This window comes from Lycium ferocissimum, chromosome 8, assembly GCF_029784015.1.
Source record: "Lycium ferocissimum isolate CSIRO_LF1 chromosome 8, AGI_CSIRO_Lferr_CH_V1, whole genome shotgun sequence".
Classification (NCBI taxonomy): Eukaryota; Viridiplantae; Streptophyta; class Magnoliopsida; order Solanales; family Solanaceae; genus Lycium; species Lycium ferocissimum.
In genome coordinates, this window is record NC_081349.1 from 67,330,032 (window position 1) to 67,347,829 (window position 17,798).

A 17,798-nucleotide genomic window follows, 5' to 3' on the forward strand; every position below is an offset into this window, starting at 1 on the left:
TATGATTTTGACTCGCGGGGATAGGTGGCACGGTCCCTGAGGTAATCGGGGGAGATTTATGATGACATTTGTGAAATAGAGCCTTAAAGTGAAAAACGTTTGATCGATAGTTGACTTTTGGGTAAACGGACCTTTTTTAAAAATTCATTGATTTCGAGATGTCTTAGTGGTCGACTATGCCTAAGTGGGATATTCAGTTTGGCCATTGGGTGTTGACCCAGTCAAATAGACTCCCGTTGGGAATTCCGAGACCACGAGTGAGTCTGTAGCATGTGTTTATGTATGGTTGCATGTCTGGTTTGCATCTGGGAGGTCTCGGGTGATTTTCAGATTTTGGGATTGAGTTAGTGAAAAACCAGGATTATTCTGGTGTCTGATGTCTGCCATAGCGGCACCATTTGCGCGGTAGCGGTCCCGCTGTAGCAAGGACTAGCCGATATGGCGAGGGTGTGGAGTTCGTGGTGAGTTGCCACAGGGGATGGGTCATGATAGCTTGCAGAAGAAGGCGGAGCCCGCCATTGTAGCGGATGGCCACATTTAGCGAACGACGGACGAGTAATCCTATTTAATGCCTAGTTAAAACCCTTCATTTCATATTCTTACATTTATTGTTCCTAAGCATCCTTGAGCCGAGGTTTCTACTAGATTTCTCTTGAGGTTAAGTTCTCTAACCTAGATTTCATTCTTTTACCTTTCTTAAGCATGAATCCATGATAGAAAATCTATAGAACTTAAGAAGGAAGATGGGTTTTGATGTTTAGTTAATTGTTTGAGTTTATTCCTCCTAAATGAGATTTATTGGTGGATTTGACTAATCTAAGCATGGAATTTGATGAATTAGTGACTAATAGGCTTGAATCTTCCATTTATGTTGATGAATTGAAAGTTTGAAAGTTAGGGTTTATACCCAATTTGGGGGTTTTGACTTGAATGATGAAATTGGCCTATTATTGAGTTAAATTAGCAATTGAAAAGTATAATTAAACATCTAGAACGTTGGGTTACCGATTCTACCTTTGAAATACCCGTTTTGTTCTCGTGGGCCCGTTTTCCCCTTTTCCCATAGTTGATTTTCATTCGAAAGATAGTATAGTAATATGGGTATCATTGTTTCTTATTTCTAACTTAGAATTCGAAAAAGGATAGACTTTGAGTACTTGGAGGCTCTCTGAAAAGGCAAGGCGAAGGTTTGATCGTTCATGGCTCTCGCTCGGCTGCCAGGTAGGTTATGGCTTACCTTTCGGTTAGACTTCAGTTAGCGAAACATATGTAGAAGTTAGATATTGACAGAGAAATCATGTTAAGCCTTCGGGTATGAAGTGGGATGAATATTCTTAGGTTGGTATTGTTGATTGATTTGTGGGCTTGTTGCCTCTTTGTGATTTATTGGCTTGTTGCCACGGGTTTGATACTAGACTTGATACTTAGTTGCCTTATCGTGATTGTGAAATTACTATCCTTCACTTATTGAGAATTATCTTAGATAGAGGAAAGACCTTGACTTATTATTGGTATTGTGATATGTGTCCATATGAGGCACGACTGGGATTGATATGATTCACTTGATATTGTTATTTTGCATTGCATTCATCCTCATTTCCTGATTCGTTGATATTGCGTGTGTTTGGTGCTGAATAATGGTAAGTGAGAAAGAAAGCATCCGAGTTCTTTGTTGGATTGTGAAAGAGAGACAAGAATCTGTGATCCAAGGTATTTACCAGAGTGAGGGATTATATGCAGTTTGATTAGAAGGGCTTGTCCACATTATTTATGCGTTGATATCTCTGGGCCGTGTGCGGAAGTGACTAGTACATGGACTTTGCGGGTCCCCCATGGGTCATGACTATCGAGATGTGGAGGTATTCCGTCAGTAGCATGTGTGTATGATATGAGACAGTTGTCCAGTGCATTGCATCGCACATGTATTCATATTACATCCATTCACATCTCTGATTCTGGTTGTTTTATTTATTGTATTGCACGGTGCGTTTCAGCATTGATTCCTGGGTTGATTATTGACTAGAGTTGCCGCGTGCCTGATTAAGACATACTTTGGAATTGATGAACTCGAGGAGTAGAGACTTTCTCCTAGGCTATGACTTGAGATTACGGAGACCTATTGAGGTTCTTATTACCGTAAGACGACTTGTATTTACTTAGTAACCATATTTGATTGTTTACTTGCTTATTTGTTGATTTCTTTCTTTCATATATGTGAACTAACTGTTGTTGGCCTATGATGCCTACTCAGTACGTGTTGTTTGTACTGATGCTACCTTGTGACACTCTTTTTTGGGATGTAGAGTTTGAGACAGGATCCACGCCAGGCCCTCGTTAGTGATCCCCGAGGTAGTTCCCTTAGAGACTTAGGGTGAGCCACTACCAAATCTGCAGCCCGAGTTTCCATTCCTCATTATATCTGTCTTTTATTTTTCGGACTGTATTCCTTATCATGTTTTGAGCCTTGTATGGCAATTTTCAGATATTTGTACTTATTGATTTAGACTTATGTAGTGAGTAGTAGCTCTTGTACTGATACAGACCAGATGCCTGGGGTAGTTTATGTATTTCCGCACTTATTACTTTTATATGATATTTGAGACTTATTAGCACTTATATTATTCTTCCGCATTGATAGATTGCATGTTGGGAAGGGATGGGTTCGCCCACCAGGGGAGAGTGTGTGGGTGCCCGCACGACCAGTGATTTGGGTCGTGACACATGCATATCACACCACTACAATGGTTTGCACATTATATATTAGATATTTAAGTTTGTGAGTAATCTGTATGAAAATTATGATTTAAAATATGGGTTTGAGGTAACTTGAGCTAACACGATATTTTTGGCTTGCTTATGTGATATGACCCCAATTGGCACAACTCCTTCAAGGCCTTTCACCTGTAGCCAAGCAAGGGAGCTCCAAGTACTACAAGCCATATTCATGAGGAAAGGAGTGTTGGAAGAGCTAGAGGAAAGGATCTCTAGAGTGTACAACATTTAGGAGATAATTGACGAACCATTATCATCTAGTCAAGATGTGAGGAACCATCATACGTGACAAGTTCGTTGAACATGATCATTAGTCAATTGACGACATTGACCTCGAATGTGGGAGGGTTGACGGAAAGGCTAGAGAGCTTGGAGACGAAGGTGGTGCAAGTTGAGACCTTAAATAAAGTGGGCACTCCCCATTCTCAAGTTGAAGGGGATAGGGGTAAGAACAAGGAGACTACTCCCACCCTTAAACCCGGCAAGTGCACGCATTTTGCTATCCTCCTACCGCCTCTTCACTTACCCAAAAAGCTCCACAACCCCAACCACCCACCTTCTAAAACAATAACCGACAAACCTATCCCTAAGTGTACCAAACAACCCAAAATGATCCAATACCACAAAGAACCCCACAAAATATTCCACAAGCAGCTACACAAAACCATCAAAAAGATCCCTTCCAAAACCAATACCAAAACCCGTTGAATGAAGTGGAGTATGAAGAGATGCCACAAGAAAGGTGGTCGGTGAAACGCGTCAAGGAGGAAGACGTGGAGAGATGGCTAATCGGGGTAGGGGAAGACAAGGGGCTTTGCAAGATTTCAAGGCCATGAGGCTAGGTTCTAAGGTCATGAAGACCGAGGGAGATGGCAAGGATATGAAGCGCTTGGGCATAATGAATGAAACTTGAATACCATCAAGGTAACACTTCCCAAGTTCAACGGGAGTAGTGATCCGGAAGAGTTCTTTGAGTGGAAGTTGAAAAGTGAGAGGATATTCCTCACCAACAACGTGTCGGAAGCTTTAAAGGCAAGGTATGCCCTCACCCAATTTGAGGAATATGGATCGACTTGGTGCGAATCCAAGAAGCAAGAAAGGGCTCAACAACATATACTCGATCTTCCTACATGGAATGAATTGATTGAGCTCATGAAAACGAGGTATTTTCCTTCTACATACTATCAAGAAGTGCTTAAGAAGGTGTACATGTTGAAACAAGGCTCCAAGAGTGTCGAAGAGTACTTTGATGAATTTGAAAACTTGAGGATGAAGCCCAAGATAGAGGAGCACTTGAACTATACTCTTATACGATTTGTGGCTAACTTGAATCGTGAAATCTCCAAACCCATGAGGCTACAAACTTATAGGAGTCTAGAGGAAGCCTTCCATGATGCTTCCAAAGTTGAATCAGATTTGAAAGAAGAAAGATTGTACAAGGCAAAGAAAACTACTACTTCTTCATGGAGCAAGAGCAGAGATAAGTGGAAATCATCCACTTGGGAAAAGCCCAAGATCACTACTCAAGCACCTCAAGCCAAGTTTGATTGCAAGACCAAGGGTGATGAGAAGACCAAAGGAGGTAACAATGTTAAACCTAACTTCCATCGTCCATCTACTGTTCAATGTTACAAATGCCAAGGTACAGGGCATACTGCAAGTGATTGTCCCAATAGGAGGTCAATTGTGGCCTATCGTGATTGGTACTGTATCGATGATGAAGGAGAGGGTGGGGTTGGTAGTGATGATGAAGGAGATTCCGAGGGTGAAGTTGAGGAAATGATGGAGGAGCGATTAAACTTTGCCAATGTAGCGGGGACGAATCTTCTCCAAGAAGGGGAGGATGATATGACCCCAACTGGCACAACTCCTTCAAGGCCTTTCACCCGTAGCCAAGCAAGGGAGCTCCAAGTACTCCAAGCCTTGTTCATGAGGAGAGGAAAGTTGGAAGAGCTTGAGGAAAGGATCTCTAGAGTGTACAATATTTGGGAGATAAGCTTGGGAGGAGATGGAAGAGAAAGCAACTACTCAAAATGGCTAGGAGTGCAAAGATGGCTATATGTGCAAATACGTGGCTAAGGCACGCAATCCATGGCTAAGAATACAATTCAAGGCTAGAATTGCAAGTTTAAGGCTAGAATTGCAATTCTAGTGAAGAAGAGCCCATGTTGGGTTATTTTTGCAAAGTGCCACTTTAGGGCCTTTATTGTAATAGGCTTTAGTATAATAGGAATCCTTAGCCTTATTTTCATGCTAAGTAGGTATGTACATGGATCGGGTTGGTTTGGATTTTTTAAACACCAAACCAAACCAATTGCGTCGGGTTTTTAAATTTATACACCAAACCAAACCAATAAAATTCGGGTTTTTCAACCTCTGGTTATTCGGTTTTCTCGGGTTTTTCGGGTTTGTTTCGGAATACAAAACATATAACATTTAGTTTAAATATTTCTTTAGTCCTAGTAAGATATAACTATACAATTAAGGTGTTTCATAAGAAAATAACACAAAATGTGAGAAGAGTAATGACATTGTATTAAAATATTCAACAAAAGATAATAAAATCAGTTAAAACAAATATTGCTAATTAATAAGCCATAAAGAAAATGACCATAATCTAAAAATACTAAGTTATGCTAAAATAACTATGGCTAATAAGTATTAATTACATGACAAGAAAAAAAAAAAAACTTAAGTTATGTATTTTCACTCTCTAAACCAATTATGCAAAACTAAAGAATAGATATCCAACATTATTGTCATTCCTAGTGGTAATCGAATTTCTTTGTTAATATTAGTGCTTTGAGATTGGTTTTGGTTTTGGACTTTATATGAGTTACTAATATCCATAGGATATAAAACTTATTGACATTCAAAATTCTAAGTTCAAGCTTGAATAAAATGATAATAGATAAAAAATTACGAAAAAATTTAAGAAATATTTATAAATACATTACAAATAAATATTTTTATGTATAAAATATTTTAAAAATTGAATACATGTAATGTCGGGTTGGTTTGGTTCGGTTTGACTTTTTTTAGCTAAAACCAAACCAAACCAATTATGGTCGGGTTTTTTTTTCAACACCAAACCAAGTCAAACCAAACCACTAGTCGGGTTTTTTTCTCGGTTTGACTCGATTTATCGGTTTGGTGCGGTTTGTCGGTTTACTTTGTACACCTCTAATACTAAGCTTGAGTATTGATAAAACTTAAGTATTTTGAGAGATTGTTTAGTTATCTTAATATAATTTGTTTGGTTGACTAAGTGTGATTTCTTAGTTGCTAACTGAATCCTTTCCATTGAATTCACATAGCTTGCTCATTTGTGGAATTCCAACTTTGGGTCATCTTTGAATTCAAATAGTATAGATTTTTAGAATTGATTCCAATTGGAAGGGTTTGAGTTTAGTATACCCAAATTTGTCCATAGAATCATTATTCTAAAGGTCTTGCTTCTATCCCCAATTCTCTTTTACTTTCCATTTTTGTTTTTGTTGTTTGGATTTCTAGAGTTTCTAATTAGGATCTTATCATTATGTGATTATTTGGTGATAGTTATCTCCTGAGAGAACATCTATAAGTTGAGTGACTTTATAGTGATAAAAATAGTTTGGTGACTTTTATAGGAAAAAAAAAATTGTGCAACATCTATGACCATTTGAGGAATTAACTCTGATTATTATTAGCAACTTGGGGGCTAACTGTGCACCGATAAAGATTGAATTTCCCTACTTACCTATCAAATACCAGCAAATATCTGAGGAAACCACTTATTTTCCAATAGGAAAATGTCTTCCTTCGTATCAAACACACCCTGTAGTGGTCACAAGTTGCAAAAAGGAAGTGGCAACATAGCAAGTTCTCATTACTGACGTTAGTACAAGGATTTTGGTTTCTGTTCCAATCATTATATGGATGATAAAATCTTAGGCGCTGTGATAAAAACTTGGAGTTCAAATCAAATGGAAGATAGATAAGACAATGTTATTTGCTCCTTCTGTTTTCCATAGATTGGGATGAAGATATAGCAGAAAAAAGTGCCAAGTAAATATGAAGCATATTTAACTAGACATGATTTAGAAATTAAGAGTATTTGAATTGTCCGCATATATCTGGAAATACAAATCACAGACAAGTTGAGAAAGAAAATTTCGTAATCAAGGTAGGAAATCAACAAGCTGCAAAATCCACATGCGATTGGGCCAATTTACCCTCCTATTCCCTAGTAATTCATTTTTGAACAAAACCATGTTGCTTTCAAATATTTTTAGAACTTCTACGTCAATGGATCCATGTTTGAGCAGCACAGAGTAATAAGAAACTAAAGATTATATAATTGGTCAATTACTCTATGAAACAGAGAATTAAATTCCAAGAACAGACCTACCTAAGTTTATAAATGTTCAGATAGTAGATCGATCAAATGAAGACATCATACACGGAGACGATAAAAGTAAAACCTGCTATATGCAGATGACATACCCTGATCAGTGGAACTGGCTGATGGAGGGTTTTACTGTGCGGAGCAACACCGAAAATTCAGTATCGTACAACAAATGACGCCTTGATTTTTTGTGGTGCTAATATATCTCAAGTGCAACTAACTCTCCTTACATTTAGAGCTATTTCAGGTTTTCTTATCAATATGCTCAAGAGTGTAATATACCCCGTGGATTATGGTCCCTGATCTTCAGGAACTGGTTAAACTGTTATGTTGCAATGTGGAACACAACTTACTTGAGCATTCCTCTGGAATATGGAGTGGGGCTATAGAAAAAGCTAGCTACTTGGCAGAGGCAATATCTCTCTATGAATGGTAGACTAACTCTCTATTGATGAATAGTGTCATGGATATTATCTCCACAAACATGTCACTATTTCCATTGCCTAGTAAGGTGTTGAAGCAGCTTGACTAAACTAGGAGGAACTTTCTATGGGAGCATAACAGTGAAGGACACAAGTTTCACCTAATGAAATGATCTAATATAATTAGACCAAAGTTCCAAGAAGGATTAGGCATCAGGGACTTAACCAAACACAACGAAAGCATGTTGTTAAAATGGTCATGGAGATATGGAGTGAAAACAATAGCTTATGGAAGGAAGTAATTGTTGCAAAACATTGTAGGCTCAATCACTGGTGCATTAATCAAAGCAAAACCTAACATGAAGTTGGGCCATGAAAACATATAAGCAAGCTCTGAAAAGAAGATTTTTCATTTAAAGTAGGGAACAGCCTGAAAGTAGAACTTTGGGAAGATAGGTGGCTAGGGTACTCCATTTTGAAAGAAAGATATCTATCACTTTTCCAGATAGCATGCAACCATGATTCTACAGTATAGAAAGAGCAGTCAGTGGAACCTTCTATTCAGAAGAAACATACATGATTCGGATTTAGAGTGTCTTATTGACCTAGTGAGTAAACTTGAGGGCTTCAACATGAATACCCAAACTACAGACATTAAGGTAGAGTCCTGATGCAAAGGAATATTCTGTAAAGGAGGGGTATAAAAAACCTATATGCTCAAAGTGAAATCTAGTTAATAGATATTTTATGCACCAGAAAAATTCAGAATCAGTCTATTATCTATTCTTGCACTGTGAAGTACCTGCAGACGTGGCAAACATTCCCAACACGGATTTTAGCCTCAGCTGGGCAATGTCTTACAATATCTGTGAAGTTGTAGGGTGCTGGAGCCTTCGGAGAGACAACTGGGCCATCAGAAACCACCTCGAGGATGATGCCAACATGTATTTTTTGGTGCCTTCGGATAGAGAGAAACCGCAGAGTTCCGATGGAATTTCAACTCCAACTCACTCACTAAAGGCGAAATGGCTGCTTAATCTGTTTAGTTGGTCCAATCAGTCCCATGCAAATAGTGCTCTACTGTTTTCTAGACTTTGTTGGTTCCCTAACTTTAGACTAGCCATACACATGAATGGCCTTCATCGGATATTCGGCTTTTCAGCTAGTTCCCAAGATCTATTATAATATCATGTAATAGAGCTAGCATATTTACCTTTGTACTTTGGCATCTTCTTGATGTGAGTAATGAAACTTAACTCATCAAAAAAGTAAAACCTGCATAAGAACTTGCTTTTTCATGTTTATACAACCAAAAGCAAATCAAAGTATTAACTGTGTGCTAGCCAAATGTGTTCATTTGTACTTCTATAAGAGATCTACCCCACCGATGCTTATCCGACACTAGTGATTGTATGACAAAAGAATATGATTTTAGAAACCAAGTCAAGAGAAATATACCATCTCGATTCAGTCTGTCAATAGACATGTATCTACACAAAAGCATACATTTAGGCCCAGAAAGAGGACCGCATACATGAGCTGACATACAGACATATATGAAGTGAAAATAAATTACTGAACCCAGTTTAATTGGCAAGCCTGCCACTTGTCAGGACCCATCACATATACAAAGATATCAACCAATTTCTACTTCCATCATTGTTGAGTGGACCAGAGCCTGCAAGTGGAAACTCTCCTTGTTAGTGTAAATCGGAAATTGTTGAGAGTAATAAAATTGAGGAATTCTGCTCAAGACATGCTGAACAAGCCCAACTTAACCAAGAAACAAGCAGGATATGATGATTTTACACTATTTCTAGATTAGCTACTTCAGAAACGCTACCAAACCACAGAAGATGGACTAGTTATGCACTTAAGTACCACATAGCAGGAAGTACTAAATAGGACATTCATTCACAGACCTGTAGCTAAATGGACCGGGAGGTGGAATAAATGGAATGGCACAAGCTGTCAAGTAACTAATACCAAACTCAACTCGACACTAAGTTTAAGAAGTTCTATAATCCATTTCCTCATTTAATGCACACATTAGTATTTTTCAGCCACGTCCTATATCTTGTGTTACGTTGATCCTTCATTTGCCTTGACATACCCATATCTAAGGGGTTTGACAAGGGTGTGGGTGCATCATGCTAGTTCTTCAAAAGGCACAGTGTTACATTGATCCTTCATTTGCCTTGACATACCCATAACTAAGGGGTTTGACAAGGGTGTGGGTGCACCATGCTAGTTCTTCAAAAGGCACCAAAAAACTTGCCAAAAAAAACTAGACGAACACGTATTGGATTAGTTCCATTGTTCCGCACGCCCATATTGGATATCTACCCGTAAACAGAACTATGTACCTTAGGTCATAAATAATATTGACACTCTTTCCTTTTTAGTCAGTCCCAGAAAGAATGAAACCTTTCTATATTTAGTAACAATTTAACTTTAAAATACTCATTTTTCCCTTAATGAAATAATTTATAGCCACACAGCTATCTATAGCTTATTTTAGACCACAAGTTTCAAAACTCTTCCTTTACTTCTTAAACTCCGTCTAGTCAAACACCTTCACATAAATTGGGAAGGAGGGAGTAGAGTATAGCCTACATCATCTAGTTGTAAAATTAGTGATCACGTCACAAGAAGAAAAACTTTTAGAAGGATCTTAAGCTGAAAATAAATGATAAGAATGCAAAAACCTTTAAAAGACCTATAGACCATGCAGGGATTTTCGGTTTGGTAGTGCCCCAGAAAAAAATCGAATACATGTAAGCTTGAGTTATGCTTAAATTGCGTTTTAAATGAATCGTTCAACCTATTGAAATGAGGGAAATATGGTTGGTAGTTTATTGGCACAAAGTGGAAGCGGTTTGGAGTTTAGAAGAAGCCCTAAGGAGCAAGAAAAGTTGGAAAGCTATGCAAGGGGCCAAAGATTCAAATAAGCGAACACAAGGCCTAACTTCCACGAACAACCACTCTCAAGGTATAATGAATCTAGCTATGGTTAATATATACAAATTGTAGCCCTTGAAGTCTAATTTCCAACACTTCAAATTGTTCGTCATTTGGACATTCCTAAAAAAGTTACGCGTATTTTACTAAAGGCTGCCCCGTCAGAATTTTTAATGTGTGCATTCAGAGCAAGGTATGCCACCAAGTTCAGAACGATGAGATTTCATGTGTGCACCCAGGGAGGGCCTAAACGCAAATGGTATTCCTGCACTCTAAAGTTGCTGAAAACTTCAAGCAGGCATATGCTTAGGGCCAGGCCTCACACACGCATGGACATCAGACCCAGCACTAGAAAAACAGCAGAGGATCGAGAGGGAAATTGGAACACAATTTTCTAACTCTTCGGAGCTATTTGGCGAGGAATTCGAGCAGGGGTTCTCTTGGGTTATCCAAGGTGAGTTTCTACCCATATTTTGTGTTTATTAACACTACTATTAACTCCCATTAACATTGGAAATTGCTAAAAGTAATCAATTTTTTAAAAACCAACCAAGAACACCAAAATAAGGATTTTTCTAATGTTTGCTTCAAAAGGTAATTTCGACTACTTGGAACTTAATTATGGAGTATAAATAAGTAATCTAATACTATTTATGAGTTAGGAAAGTAGTTGGAATGAGGTATTAAATGAGCCTAGTTTGATTTGTTGGGGAAGAACATGAATAGTGCTTATGAGTATTATATACATCTTGTAGTGTATAAAATGACTCCAATGGACTATTGAATGGCAAGAATGAGATTAATATGGTTGGTTAAACACTTTCGGATAGAAATTCGACTTGGAAGACTTATAGCCTATGTTTACGCCCTAATGGGTTATCTTGAGATTAAATGGACAATTCCTGATATGAAATGAATATTTGGTGTAGATTGTGAATTGTTGACGATGTTGGAATGACGGGGTTGAATTTGAGAAGTAAGCTGAGGTAAATTAAGACTTACTACCTCTTGGAGCATTTTCCTTGAATTCATGCTATCGAAATGGATTTGGATATTTGTTCTAAACGTGAATCCTAACTTGTGGGGACAAGTTAGTTTGGATTACACCATAGTTTTCAATTATGAAATTCAACACGTGCAATTTGGATATATGTTTTACGAACATATTGTAGTTTTGCTTTTGAAAGCTAAATTTGATGTTTTGATGAGCACGTTACTGAATTGCTAAATGCTTCAAAATACTATGAGAAATGTTTTACATTTGTATATGTTCCAAATGTTGAAGTGCGGCCATGAGAACCGTGATTTGATAAAATAAATGTTTCAGGCCCATGATTGCCATGTAATCTATTTTGGATACATATAATGTTTGAGGAGTTATCATGGATAGCTGTGATCGATGTTTGGGCATTGGAACTCATCGTCAGGAAATTACACGTCCAGGTGTAGAGTGTAGTATGTCACATAGTTAGTGAAATTGAGAGGTAAATTTTATGCTACCATGATTGTTGAAGTCATACGACATTACGGTGGAGACGGCGTGTCAAGAAGGAATTTTTGCCCACCATAGAGGCCTATGATGAGCAAGCGGATTAGGACAACTCTACTCCTTATTCACTTTTCGTGAGGCCCCACATTACTATCGTGGAGGCTAGTTATATCGATTCTTTTGTGTAGTTTGGGCATGTCCCGTGCAATCTTTCATTCCATTGCATTTAGTGCTGTACTTAGAGTTACTCATATCGCATGCATGAACGAAATGTTTTTACTTTATATATTTTTATTTTCTTATTAACCGTGGTGTCGGGCCTTTACACACCTCAACTAATTCCTGTGGGAATTTTCTTTGCCTTCACCAAAGACAGTGCGGGTAGCTCTGTCCGTCAAGGCTCAGACAATGGGAAGAAATCACCTTGTGTTTTTGTTTCCACTGAGATTTGAACCTGAGACCTCATGGCTCTCAACCCACTTCATTGATCACTGGGCCACACCCTTGGGTGCCTGTCTATTTTCATTTAAGCATGAACTAATGGATTTGATTTAAAAATTATTGTTTCACGCGTGGTTTTCAAAATGGATTGAACGTGGATTTTAAAGCATATGGTCAGGGTGAATCATATGGGTTGGTTCACTCGGTGCAGCACTCTGTATCGGCGCAGCATTCTTTGTAATAGGGCAGTACAACCTTGGTATGCACTGCAGAGAATAATAATTCAAGGTATAACCTTTGTAATGCATAATGCAGACACGAGTCAATAAGACAAAAGATCAATTGGATGTCTGAACATACAACGCATTATTTTCCACTGCCATCAAGATAAGGCACAAAGAGATACACTAACCTGGAGTTCCTGTTCTGAGAGTTTAAGCCTTTCACCACACTCTCTGACTTGTGCATAATGTTTATACAACTACACAAATCATTGAATTCCGCTACAATTAGCATGGATTTGGTCATTAGATTCATGAGAAGAAAATTGATATTTACTGAGTTACCTTAGATAATTGATTTTGTCTCTGTGAGGTAAGATTCTTTGCAGCTGTCAATGAATCCTCCAATTTCTGTTATCATCAAACAGATGCTAGTAAGAAGGACGAAAGAACATCTAGGCCAAAGAGATTGTATGAGTTGAAGTATAAAAGAACATGTTACAAGGAAACCCTGCAACTTATCATAACCTTGGATCTGTCACGTAACTTAGACACCAGATTTTGCTTCTCGTTGACCAATTCGTCTATCAAAGAAACCTGATCATGTCCACTAAACATTAGCTTCAAGTAATGCATAACTTACTACTGTATCCCAAAGTCAAAAGAAACATTTTTAGTAGAAATAGGTGTAGTAATAAATTCTACCCAAGTGGAAAAGGAGGCCATAGACCCGTCATACAGAAGGTATCACTATGGTGTCTCTCTTCTAGTAACAAAGTGATAACTGAAAATAATAAAGTACATGGTCCGTGGTTGCAGGTTGGACAATCAATGAAATAAGTAAAATAAAAGTTTTTGAGTACTATCAACTCATGACATGCAAAGAATCAAAAATTTCAAGTACTAATAGTTCTAGCTTATATCTCAAGTTGATTTTGCCCTCAATAATTGTGCTTAAATTTGCAATTATCCTCCAAGGAGCAAAATGGAAAGCCATCAATCATTCATTTCATTTTCACACAACTGAAAGTATTCACACTTGTCTGTTCAAGGATGATCTGCCTAACCATCATTTTGAAGCAACTTACAACACCCAAATATAGCAATGGATCTACTATTCTTCAGTTCCCCTTGGTGTAAAAATGAACACTTACGTCTTTCTTAAGTTCTTCAAGTTTCCGACTTGAGATTTCTAATTGCCTTTCCACCTGAGTACAATCAGAACAAAGTATCACGTGAAATAAAGCACTAACACCAACAATTATTACAAAGTTTGACATTCTAAGATCAATCATCTTTAAAAACATGTTTGAAGGTCTACCTGGTGTTGATCATTCTCACTTGACTCAGCTGACAGCTCTCTACTAACATGGTCTTCTAAATAAGACCTGTTCAAAATTAAATTTTCATCAGAACTTTTTCCATTATCATCATGTCATATTAGATCACCATCAGTAAGTGGGTCGATTTTACATGTCAACCAAAACCAGGAAAGGCCAGAGCCGCAGGGCAAGCTGGGGTAAATGTTTTCAAGCTATGGTGAATACTTTTCTTACTGGAATTTGCAGCTGATAGTAATATTGCATAAGTTTCCGTCATGCCTAAGTGCAACATATAAGCAATAAGGTCTGCGCATCTGTATGATTCCGCAAAATGTAACATTCTTTCTGCATTAGACATGTGTCAAAATAGAAGTTCCGAACAAAGTAAATCCTACATGAACCATCGGCATAATTTCTTCCGGCATGCCTCATATATTAGTTAACTGATGGAATGCTCTGAACAATTTTTCTAGTGCAAATGAAGAACCATAGAAAATCAAAACTAAATTTTTACTATTTGATAATGGGTAATCCAATTTTAATGTGGTCGCAAATTGCATACATGAGTTATTGAGAAATAATATATCAGTAAGACATCCAAGGTGAAAAAAATGGAGGAATTACAAACTAATATGCTTCCCTACAAAATTGCTTGACCCTTCCCAGGAAAGCACCAGTTCGGAAGAGGATATAACACACTGTACAATATAATGACTACCAGGAGTACCTCACACAAATTATATTCAGCCTATTTAGTACTAGCAGAAGCACATTAAGAAAAGTATTTCCTACCCAGTCAGTAGCTTAGGCATTTTATACTTCTCTCTATCTCTGCTTTCATGATTACTGTTAGTTTTCTGCATCTTTATAGGCTGGTCCCTCTCGCTTTCCCTGCTACTTTCTCGAATTCTTTCATCTTCCAAACTTCTTTCATCATCTGCAACCCTATCTCTATTAACTTGATAATCTCGCGATTGACCATGATCACGAGGTCGGTCATATCCTCTCTCCCTTTTGTGATCGCGGTCTCGCGAATGCTCTCTATGTCCATCATCCCCATGTCTGTTCTCATCACGATCATAGCCTCTTTCCCAATGACCGCCTTTCACCCCTCTCTCAGAATGCCGAATGCTTTCTCGACCAAAACCTGATCTGCCACCTCTTGTAGTCACTTCATTTACTTTTACAGCTCGCCCTTCAATAGTCTGGTACAACATATATGTTATTGTAAAGTATGATAAGCTCATAGAGAATTTCATGGAGAATTATGACATGCATGGATAGAGAATCATCCATTATGGACTTAAATCACTGGTGTAATAAATAAGTTAAATTAAAAGATAGATGAAAAGATACCCTTCCATCCATTTCAGTGATGGCATGCATGGCTGATCGAGGATTCCTGAAGGTGACAAAGCCATAACATTTTCCCCCAACCTTACGGTCATTGATAATCTGAAAATAAAATATCCAACTTCTAGAAGTAAATATAGATGCAGAAAAAGAAAAGCAATTGCAGCCAACAAGGTCTTTCAACATTACCTGCTGCTCTTGATTCTAAGGTACAGTTTTCAACCAAAGCCACAAGGAGATATTAGCTACTTATCATAATGAGCCTATGTAGTTATACACAGAAATCCACTTTATAATACATTACAATCACAGCTTTAACTTCAAGGAAAGAAATGATGCCAAGTGCAACAAAAGAATAAAAACTAAAAACTGCATGATTTCTAACTAGAAACTGAATGCAGTCAAATTTATCGAATCCATTCTCCTCTTATAGAATTTTTTCCTTCAACTATTACAATCCCTCCGACTAGATTTGGATTTCAGCTTATCTAATTCAAACATCGCAAAGTCACAACCTTTTTGGCTTTGGTTCACGTGAACCCATGGTCACCCCTCCAATCTGGGTATATTGTATACATTATTCTTATAATAATTGTTATATTACTTGCTCTTGTAGCTTTTTATCCCATTCAGCTATCTTCTTGAAATTCTAGATCCTCCATTGTTTTCGGCATGTAAGAATAAAATGCTTAATGGGACTTGATATAAATACAAAGACTCATAACAAGCTTGACCAAACCTTTATACTTCTACATGAATTGCCTTCAACCATCTATAATTTTAGGAACCAGTTTTACACGCATGTCAGTACCAACCACTTAAGGTAGAAAGGCAAAGGTATTTCTCATTCAGTTCCACAAAATAGCATAATCCTTTAAAAGGAGACTAAAACATGTTCATGGAGCAGCATTTTAACCTTCTCTTCAATTAATAACTAGCTAACATATAACTTAAGCAACTATTCTCGTGTGTGTGTGTGTTTGGGGGCAACAAATTTGAAATGGAGAATTAGCTCACAGAGGACTTTGTATTAATATTACTCCCTCCGTTCACTTTTACTTGTCCACTATACAAAAAAAAAAAAAAAAATATTCAATTTTACTTGTCCACTTTAGCATATCAAGAGAAAGACAAACTTTTTTTTTCTTGTTTTCCCTTAACATTAATTATTCATTTCCAAATCATATTTCAAGTCTATTGAGACTATATACCAATTAATATCGGTATTATGGTAAAATACATACTTCATTTATTACAACCGCTGTTTCAATTTATTTGTCTTACTTTTCTTTTTAGTCTGTTTCATTTTTTGACAACTCTTTAATTCAAACTTTCCACTTGGCCTATTTAAGACCACAAGATTAAAAGACATTTTGGTACATTCTACATATAGACCACAAAATTCAAAAATCTTCTTCACTCTCTTAAACTCCGTGCCACGTCAAAACCAGACCAACAAATTGAAATGGAGAGAGTAATTATTAAGGGAAGTGCAAAATTAAAAATGAAGAGAGGGAGTACCAAGCAAAAGCACATATTTCTAGGTAAAAAAGTCCGTTTTGCCTAGGCTAAATCCAACTATTTGCTAGAAACCCAATTCCATAATTTAGAAGACCAAAAAGAAAACCTAATAGTATGACAAAAAGGTGAGATAAATAATATAATAGAACCTTAGTGTGTACAATAGCACCATAGATATCGAAGACTCGACGGAGAGTATCTTCAGTGGCTGTGTAGGGTAGCCCTCCCACATATATTGAGCTCTCGTCGTCAACTGTCATTTTCTTCTCCTGCACAACCTTGTCATTTGCAACTGCTTCAATTCTCTTTGTTATTCAGTTTCGAAAATACCGCCTGAAAGTTCAACTCAGACACTTACATCCCCTATACTATAAGAATTATACACTTAACACCCCCCTTAAAACAAGTTGACTAATTGAATACTTGTCGAATCGGTTTGTTTGTTTTCCATAAAGCATATAATTGACAATTCGAAGTTGCACATTATTCCTGCCCTTATAATACAAGTTCTTTCTGTTAACTATGGCTACGAACTATGCGAACTGAACTGTCAAGGCTGAAAGATCCATCGTGCAATGCATATTGTTATTGATTGAGTTGGTAAGAGTAATATTTGAGAAAAAGAGTCAATTATATTTTTAATCTTCAAAATCCACACTTTTCCAAACCCTAAACACAAATATTATAACTGAAAAGTTTCCTCACATAATTTTTAACTGGAAGAATAAATAAACAAACTAAAATAAAAATAATAAAATATTATAATTAATAAGAATACAAATAGCTTATATTTTTAAAGTGCAGTAAAGTTATCAAGTAACTTGTATTCGTATCTTATTTATATTTATAAGTTTGAAAAGATACATGTCTCAAAAAGAATTTATTTATCTGTTTTAATCAAATGTGTGA

At 37.2% G+C, this 17,798-nt stretch overlaps 1 protein-coding gene across 1 annotated transcript; it reads right to left on the reverse strand.

The window, feature by feature from the left end:
• Positions 1-8,991: 8,991 nt before the first annotated feature.
• LOC132068841 (uncharacterized) lies at positions 8,992-17,537 on the reverse strand. Its single transcript, XM_059462587.1, has 9 exons — positions 17,039-17,537; positions 15,372-15,470; positions 14,808-15,220; positions 14,015-14,081; positions 13,848-13,901; positions 13,222-13,290; positions 13,039-13,104; positions 12,885-12,953; positions 8,992-9,259 (listed from the first exon to the last, which is right to left on the reverse strand). The coding sequence occupies exons 1-9, from the start codon at positions 17,147-17,149 to the stop codon at positions 9,218-9,220; spliced, it is 990 nt and encodes a 329-aa protein (XP_059318570.1). The 5' UTR covers positions 17,150-17,537; the 3' UTR covers positions 8,992-9,217.
• Positions 17,538-17,798: the final 261 nt, after the last annotated feature.